General features: G+C 54.7%; 1 protein-coding gene across 1 annotated transcript in view; it reads right to left on the bottom strand.

Annotated features, from left to right (window-relative positions):
* ERBB3 (erb-b2 receptor tyrosine kinase 3) overlaps positions 1–8,498 on the bottom strand; it is a 22,063-nt gene extending 13,565 nt beyond the window's left edge. Inside the window, exons 1-7 of the mRNA XM_017853232.1 lie at positions 7,977–8,498; positions 4,461–4,612; positions 3,099–3,285; positions 1,933–2,058; positions 625–690; positions 354–472; positions 91–246 (exon numbers count right to left, since the gene is read on the bottom strand). Of these exons, the coding sequence (XP_017708721.1) occupies positions 91–246; positions 354–472; positions 625–690; positions 1,933–2,058; positions 3,099–3,285; positions 4,461–4,612; positions 7,977–8,058 (888 nt within the window). The 5' untranslated portion in view covers positions 8,059–8,498. The remainder of the gene's footprint in view (positions 1–90; positions 247–353; positions 473–624; positions 691–1,932; positions 2,059–3,098; positions 3,286–4,460; positions 4,613–7,976) is intronic.
* Positions 8,499–9,081: the final 583 nt, after the last annotated feature.

The raw sequence follows: 9,081 nt of genomic DNA, 5'->3' as shown, positions 1-9,081 counted from the left end.
CACCGCGCCCGGCCACAAACTGAATTCTTTTTGCCTCCCACAATTTTGTCTAAAATCTTGGATCTACTATTGTTGATCATTGTTCCTTCCCCTCAAACACTTACGGGGACAGCTGGCTACACAAACTCCTCCATACTGATACTTGGTGTGGGGATTGGGTTCCAGCTGGAAAGTTAGCTTATTGTAGACAAGAGGCTGTGGACAGCGAGGTACACAGGCTCCACTGTCATTGAAGTGCCGGCAGGCCTGGGAAAAAAGGAGGCTCATCAGATTTATGTTATGTGTGTACCCCCACCTCCTCCTCAAAGGCCACATCCCAACTTCAGAACCCAGGCAATGGAAAGAGTACATACAAAGCAGTCTGTGTCCTGAGGGCCTGAGCAGCCCCCAGCACACTCATCATGGCAGCACTGGTTAGGGTTGGGCCCAAAGCAGTGACCATTACACTGAGGAGCACAGATGGTCTTGGTCACTATGGAAGGAGAGAAAGCATGGCTGTTAGGGCTCCTAGGACTGAATCCTGAGGCCACTGCTCATTCCTCCCCCGCAGTGTTGACCCAGGCTTGGGGAAGAAGGGATATGAAAGTGTATGAGTAAAGTTTTTGGAGGAAAGTTCAAACCCACATGTCTGGCAGTCTTCTGGTCCAGGACCCCAGCATCGCCCCTTGCAAACCTCATGACAGTGGGGACCTGGTTGGGAAGGAAGGCAACACAAGGGGCCATCAGGGCTAAGAAAGGCTTGTTTGAATCAACAGGGTATGATGTCACTACACAGGCACCTCAATCCCGGGAAGCAAAAAGCCAGGGCTGTGTCCCTCCCTGCCCTTGGAGAGCAGGGCTGGGCTCAAGTGAACCTGTCAACAAGGGGTGGGGCCACGCCTCCACACTACCCAGTGGGCAGCTGAAGGGGAGGGACTGGGGCAAATGCCAACCTTAGTCCCAGTCCCAACCCAGGAACTTGGTTCCTCTGGGCAAACTGAATATATGCAGGAATATATGCATGTGAATGGTCAGGGGAAGGTGGGCTCCGAGGAGAAGGGAGTATATTCTAGTGGAACAAGTAACAGATGTGGAGTCTAAAGATCTGGCTTCCCTGCTTAGTACCCAGGGAATTTTTTTTTTTTTTTTTGAGACAGGGTCTCAGTCTGTTGCCCAGGCTAGAGTACAAAGGCACAATCACAGCTCACTGCAACTGCAGCCTCCTAGGCTCAAGCAATCCTCTGCCTCAGCCTCCTGAGTAGCTGAGATTACAGGTGTGAACCACTACGCCTCTCTGATTTTTAAATTTTTTGTAGATTTTTTGCTATGTTACCCAGGCTGGTCTTGGACTCCTGGGCTCAAGTGATCCTCCCACGTTGGCCTCCTAAAGTGCTGAGATTGTAGGCATGAGCCACCATGCTCGGTCTGCTCCTTTTCTTCTTTTTTTTTGAGACGGAGTCTCGCTCTGTCGCCCAGGCTGGAGTACAGTGGCACGATCTCAGCTCACTGCAAGCTCCACCTCCCGGGTTCACACCATTCTCCTGCCTCAGCCTCCTGAGTAGCTGGGACTACAGGTGCCCACTACCATGCCCAGCTAGTGGTTTTTTTTTTTTTTTTTTTGTATTTTTAGTAGAGACGGGGTTTCACCATGTTAGTCAGGATGATCTTGAGCTCCTGACCTCGTGATCCGCCCGCCTCGGCCTCCCAAAGTGCTGGGATTACAGGCGTGAGCCACCGCACCCGGCCTATCTGCTCCTTTTCTTGAAACATCTCCTCTGTAGTTTAGATTCCAGGGGACTGGCATGGTCTGTCCTGGTGGGCTGCTGAGTCAGGGACCTGAGGTGTTTGTTCAGTGGGGAGGCGGGTTCAAATCAGGAATGTAAGGATGATGGAAAGAAGGGAGTCACTCCGGTTTGGTGGGGTTGGGGAGCCGTCTTGATCACAGTCACTTACAGCTTCTGCCATTGTCCTTCACCACTATCTCAGCGTCTCGGTCCCTCACGATGTCCCTCCAGTCAATTGTGTCCATGTGACAAAGCTTATCATTCTTCTCAATATAAACACCCCCTGACAGAATCTCTGAGGTAGGGAAAGAAGTGACAGGGTTAAGGGCCACAGCAGTACGCCTCTTCCTTACCTCTCCACCCATCCAAAAGGACACCTGAGACTCAGGAGTGGGAGAACGAGGCAGACAGATAGGTCCAATTAAATCCAAGCTGCAGAGAAGGCTCCCTTTATAAGACGAGGAGTCAGGCCAAAAGAAACTCCTGCCTCCTCAGTCACCTGTCCAGATCCGGTTTAGCTAGTCGGGGAGGGGAAGGGAGAGAGGGAGAGAAGATTTCTGACTCAACATCCCCTCCCACAAGCCCTGCCCATATGTTTTCCAACTGACTGGGACAGGGAGAAGTAGAAGATGGACAGGTGGTTTTTAACTCCTATATTCCTCCAGCTCATAGGGGTTTGGTTTAGGAGAGCAAAGGTAGAATTCCTAGGGAAGGAGGGACATCCAGGTATACTGTGCTTTGGTTATTTTTTTTATTTTTTTTTTTTTGAGACTGAGTCTCACTGTCACTTATGCTGGAGTGCAGTGGTGCGATCTCAGCTCACTGCAACCTCTGCCTCCCAGGTTCAAGTGAGTCTCCTGCCTCAGCCTCCTGAGCAGCTGGGATTACAGGTGCACACCACTATCCTCAGCTAATTTTTTTTTTTTTTTTGTATTTTTAGTAGAGACAGGGTTTCACCATGTTGGCCAGGCTGGTCTCAAACTCCTGATCTCAAGTGATCTGCTCTCCTTGGCCTCCCAAAATGCTGGGATTACAGGTGTGAGCCATCACACCTGGCCTCCAGTACATTGCACTTTGAAGTTAGAGAAATGGTAACAGATCCGGCTCTGACTCCAGCCCCACCAGGACACGTGGTTCCTTTCCCTGGAGTAGATGCCCCTAGCTCCCCCTACTGGGGGCCCTCTATTGCTTAGGGAGCAATGGACCATTAGACAGTTGCCAAGGTGACAGGCACCTTGGAAGAGGCACTTAGAGTGGGCAGCCTTGGGTCATCATCAAGGAGGTACCAGTCTGAGGGCTGAGGGGTGAGGCCGGAAGGAACCGTCGGGAACTGACCGGTGAGCTGAGTCAAGCGAAGCTGGCGCAGAGCGTGGCTGGAATTGGTGTTATAGTTCAACATGACGAAGATGGCAAACTTCCCATCATAGACCTGGGTCCCTCGCACCACGCGGAGATTGGGCAATGGTAGAGTAGAGAACTCATTCATGGCCACGAGGACATAGCCTGTCACTTCTCGAATCCACTGTGACAGAGCAGATTATGTCAATGAGAGAGACAACAGGGCAAAAAAATCTCAATCCCCTCTCCTCCTTCAGGCATTAAAGACTCTTTAACTCTTAATTCTTCCTTCTTTCTTTCCTTTCTTTCTTTTTTTAAAAATTTGAGACAGAGTTTAGCTCTTATTGCCCAGGCTGGAGTGCAATGGCGCGATCCTGGCTCACCACAACCTCCGCCACCCGGCTTCAAGCAATTATCCTGCTGCAGCCTCCCAAGTAGCTGGAATTACACACATGCGCCACCACATCTGGCTAATTTTGTATTTTTGGTAGAGATGGGGTTTCTCCATGTTGGTCAGGCTGGTCTCGAACTTCTGACCTCAGGTGATCCGCCTGCCTCGGCCTCCCAAAGTCCCGAGATTACAGGCGTGAGCCACCGCACTTGACCATTTTTTTTTTTTTTTTTTTTTTTTTTTTTTGGTGAGACAGGGTCTCGCTGTCACCCAGGCTGGAGTCCAGTGGCATGAGCTCTGCTCACTGCAGCGTAAAACTCCTGGGCTCAAGCAATCCTCCCACCTCAGCCCTCCAAGTAGCTGGGACTACAGGTGCGTGCCACCATGCCCAGCTAATTTTTGTATTTTTGTAGAGACAGGGTTTCCCCATGTTGCCCAGGCTGGTCTTGAACTCCTGACCTAAAGTGATCTGCCTTCCTCGGCCTCCCAAAGTGCTGGGATTACAGGCATGAGCCACTGCACCTCGCCTTAACTCTTGCTAATTCCTATTTTGGAGTAGGGAGTAGACTGTGTCACACTACTGTGTCACTTCTGGGAGTGAAGACAGGCAGCTTTCTCCTCAAAGCTCCTCATGCCAGGAGGGCCCTTTCCTCATCTCCCTAGGTACCCTCTCAGTCCTCAGGTGTCTCTCTGCGCTAGTCCCTGCTGACCTTGCACTACCACAGAACACCACCTGCCCCTGCCCCTGCCTCTGCCCCTGTCCCCTATATATCCCTGGCTACAACAGCGAGACCATAGGTCCCAGATTACAGCCACTGTCCCCAGAAATATGCAGGTTTGGATCTTAGGAGCTCCTGAGTCTTAGGAAGGGTGAACTCCAGCAGAAGGTAGCCCTGAAGAGGGAAGGAGGGTTCTAGGGGAGAATAAAGAGGAGCAGGTTGAGGAAGGAGGGTGGCGGGCACATTAACCTGCAGGAAGGAGAGGTCGGCATTGTGTCCCGTGAGCACAATCTCAAGGTTCCCCATCACCACCTCACACCTCTCGTAGAGCTTGTACAGTGTCTGGTATTGGTTCTCAGCATCGCCGGTCACACTCAGGCCATTCAGAGTCCCAGGACACACTGTTCAAAGCAGAGGGAAGAGTGGCTGAGGGCTGGACACAAATTCTCAGCCCATCTACCATCCCCCAAGATCACCCCCTTGGTTGCCCTCTTCCAGTTACATTAGACAGGATCAGAGGGCATTTGCCTCCAACCCTCCCACAAGCGATAGGCAGAAGCTGTAGTGGCATGAGAGCTTTCTCTCTTCTCAGAATCCCTTTACCATCCCATGAATGGGAAGGTGAAAAGATTTCCTTTTTCTACCTGGGACCCCTCTGTGCCTATTTTGGGTGCCACTTTGGGTACTAAGGGGTTAATAGAGAAGGATGACAGTGAATTTGTTTCCCTCCCTAGAAAAGAGAAGTTAGGAAAGGGTCGAAACTTTGATTACCCTCCTCTCCCCCTCCAAGTAGGGCACTCACTTCTCTACCCTCATCCTGCCTCTCTCTAGGTCCTGGAATAAATATCTCTTTGGGGCTAGTACACAGCCCCTATTGTGTCAACTGAGGGTGGGATGGGGGCAGAGGGTGGGGGCAGTGCCTGGGGCCACAGTCCAGCCCACAATGAGGCGATTCTATCCAGGAGGGGGGCTGCCCCACCCTATCCCTAGACACCCCGTCCTCAGCAGCACTGCCCTCCACCCTCAAGCCTTGGGCTCAGACAAGTGACCTCAGTATAGGAGGGAGCTCTGGCAGTGGTGGGGAAGGGGGGGTCAATGGGAGCTTTGTCTTTAAAGCTGGAAGATAAGAAGCTGGTTGCCTCCCCCCGTTCCTAAACTCAGGCTTTCCTTCTCACTTTCTCTCCCTGTCCCAACACACTCTAGCAACCTCAGCATCACTTTCCAGCCCTAGAGTGTTTTTTAGCAAATACAGAGACACCTGGAGAGAAGTAGTAGGAGATGCCCCACACTGAGCCTCCACCCAATTTCATTGTTAGAAGAGGTTCATGAAAAAGCCTTTCACCATGGCAATCTTCACCCGCACTAGGGGAGAGCCTAGACTAGAGGCACATGGCATGTCAGCCTTGGGAGTTCATTCTTTGCAAATGTGGTGGACATTGGGCTATGAGAAATCCTGGACTCTGAAGCCCTAACCCAGTCTCTTTCCCCTGGTTCAGCGAAAGACCATGTGTGGGGTGGGGAATAGGGGGTAGATACCACCTGTTCCAGCCACCCTTCCCTGAGGCAGTGGTAGTCAGTGGGAGGCAACAGTGGGAATGGAGGGAGGGAGACCAGTGAGGCCCCAATCCCTCTTATATACCCCCAGTCTGACTTCTTGACCTTGGAGGGCTCCTTATCACTCCCCATGAAGGCTGGCTAGCCCCAGCAAAGAGAGCTAGTTCCAGAGGAGCTGGTAACTCCAGGGTCCTTGGGTTGAAATGAAAGAGACTAGGAAGGTTAGTCATTTCTGGAACAGCCCCACCCCAATCCCCTTCCTGGCAGGACACCCCCTTTCCCAAGTTATAGTGCCAACCCTTCTCCCCAGATAAGGGAGGAGCCAAGTTTTCTGCACAGGGAAGTAGTAGTGTAGGCACACACATACACACACAACATACACATGAACACATACACATTGGTCCTGCTGGCCGAGGAACCTATAGTTGGGTTTCCTTGCAGGAAGTATTTCAGGTGGCCCCATCTATCCCACGTGCCCGTATGTGTTTGCGCAGACTTTGTGTCTGTGCTTGGAAGGCTACAGTGTTAGAGGTAGCCCAGTTCCCTGCTTCCCTGAGGGTAAAGTCCATATTACACAAACAGGGGGCAAAGGGCCTAGGCAGGAAGGGAGCACAAACAACACGTCTGGGGAGGAGCTAGGCAGCTTGGGGAGCAGGGCAGGGGAAGGGAATCATAAAAATCCCTCCTGTACCCAGGGACCAGGAACATAAGGAGGGGCAGTGGCACAGGCCCTCCTTTGGTAGAGAGCACTAGGGGTGGGATAGAGCCAGAATCTCCAGCCCCTCCTCAACCAGAAGCCTCCCCTCCAACATCCCCCACCCCCATCAGAGCCAGGACAAAGGGGCTATAGAAGGACTGAGACAGGGCCGGATGCCCAGAGGCTGCAGGACCCAGATAAAGGGTAAAGAGACCCAACCATGCCTGCCTCCTGCCTACCCAGGGAGGGTGGCCAGACTCTGGTACTCCTGGGTTTCTGGGTGAAGATTGCAGGAGTCTGGATGGGACAGTTATACAGTCACCCCACTGCTCCCTCCCACGCCAGTCCCCAGACCACCCCCCTCCACCAGCTGGGAGTGTTCACATCTAAAAATCCCAGGATCTAAATTTAGGCCCAGCAACTGTGGGGGAAGCACAGGTGGTTTCTTCCACTCCCACACTGGGGAAGGGGCCCTGGCTGTGCCAAACCCCAAGCTGAAATCTGGGGGGAAGGGAGGAGATCCACAGAACTTCAAACCTCAGGTGTCCGCGGTCCCAGAGACACCCCAAAGGGGTGGGCTCAGATAGCATGGGAGTTGGGGGAGGACTGGAGAAGAGCAATCCAGGGCTCTGTCTAGGGTCCTCAGACAATAAGCAAAATGGGGGCAGGGGGCACAAGATGAGATGGGCCCAGGTAGGACTCCCCAAGCCAGGAGGCTTAGAAAGTAGTAGAGGTGCCCTCTTGATCCTCCGGTTGGGGAGAGAAAAGACAAGAGGCTGGACATCCTTGCCCCTACAGTTCCTGGCCCAGCGCCTTGTGTATAGTAGATGCTCAATAAATATGAGTTGGGTTGACCTGGATCTTGACAAAGAGATGTTGCTCAAGCTCTGCTATTCTGAGGAAAGCGGGCGCCAACCTCTGTTGGGCCTCCCGCCTGATGTCACCTGAACTTGGCCCTCTGGTTAATCTCAGACCTCCCCAGGGCAGGCTCACTCACGGAAGAGGAGGTGCCGCTCCTGTTTTTCCAACACCAGAGAACAACAACCCCCTCCAACCTTCTGTAGCTCCGCCCTGTCGGCAAAACAACGAAACTAGGAGTAGCAGAAATCGGTGCGGGGTGGGGGGCAGGAGGCTGGCGAGCAAACCGAGACCCTTCCGCCAAGGCCCCCACCTCCAAGCACCTCTTGTTTACAGAATTAAGGTCCCTGCTCCGCTCCCTGCAGGGCCCCTCAGAAGTGTGAACTACTGTTTCGGCCTCAGCCTCTTTTGGGGAGACCAGTTAGAGGGTCGACGACGCTCTGGGGAAGGGGGCGTGAGGGTCCAGGAATGCCGCCCTCGGCCGGACCACGCCGATAACCCGAGCCTGATCGCCCCACTCCCAGGTGGTCCCGGCGTACCGGGGGCACCACCCACACCCCCGCGCCGCCTGAGACCCTGCCCATGCCCTTAGAGGCTGCGCGCACTGGGTTCCGGCTCCCAGGTGCCGAGCCCGCCAGTGCTCTCGCGCCACTTACCTGCCTGAGAGTTGCCCACCTCGGAGCCCCGGGCCAGGTTGAAAAGCAAGCCCAGCACCTGCAGAGCGCCGTTCGCCCTCATGACTCCGCGGAGGGTGAAGGGAGCCCAGCCGAGTCCGGCCCGGGGGCCCCTAGACTAGGACATCCAGGCAAGAGCCACCTGAACCGCAGGCGAATTGGTGGCTGCTGCGGCGCAGCGGAGGTTGCAAACTGCAATCGGAGCCGGAGCCGGAGCCGGAGCCGGAGTCCGGGGCGGGATGGCAGGGGAGGGGTGTGTGTGTGTGAGAGAGAGAGGGAGGGAGGAACGCAGAGGGAAGGGGGTGAGTCACGGCCGCGCCCCCTCCCGCGCGAGGCTGGAGTAGGGATTGCGGAGCCTCGGACTGCCCGCCCCGAGCGCGCCACGCCCCGCGGTCCCGCAACTTGGCGGAGCAGATCGAGGATGGGGCTCACCCTAATTTTTCTGCAGGAGCTGGGCCAAGGGGAGGTCAAGATTCCAAAAGCCCCCAGATCCAGGGAAGGGTAATGAATGAGGGAGTGGTAAGCGCTCCAAAGCCCTGCCCCCTGAAATTTGGCCTCGCCCATTAACCAAATCACTCAACTCCCCTAGCCGGTTGGTTCACTTGGTGGATTTTCTCTCAGAATGTGAATATTTCTCTCTGTGTGTTTTTGAGGGGGAGGGTGTTTTTTGCCTCACGTCCAGGCCACCTCAGTTTCTCCCAGACTCGAAACCCCATAACTCATCCACCCAGCCCAGGAACCCGAGCCAAAGAGGCCGCGTGAAATTGCACTGTCTCCGGCCGCTTCCTCCTCCAGACCCGGCGCCGGCCGGGCCTCTCCCGGGATTTGGATGGGGGGCGGGGGTGGTTTCCAGCCTGAGAACAGACCCCGGAGCCCGCCTTTCCACTTCTACCCCGGGAGGGGCTCCCGCACCTGTCGCCGTCCCCTCTGCTGCCCCCCACGGCCGCCTGGGAGAACAGCTGCCTCCCCTTCCACTCTGGAGTCTGGCCGCACCGTCCATGCGGCCGCAGTTCCCGCCGCTCTTCTGGGGACTCAGATGGGCACACACCAAGGCGCTCACACCCTCCCCGGTGCCTTCTAAGTCCAG

This window comes from Rhinopithecus bieti, unplaced genomic scaffold (genome assembly GCF_001698545.2).
Source record: "Rhinopithecus bieti isolate Rb0 unplaced genomic scaffold, ASM169854v2 scaffold_35950, whole genome shotgun sequence".
In the NCBI taxonomy this organism is placed as follows: Eukaryota; Metazoa; Chordata; class Mammalia; order Primates; family Cercopithecidae; genus Rhinopithecus; species Rhinopithecus bieti.
The sequence above is the reverse complement of the archived record's forward strand: the minus strand, read 5'-3'. Positions and strand labels throughout refer to the sequence as shown.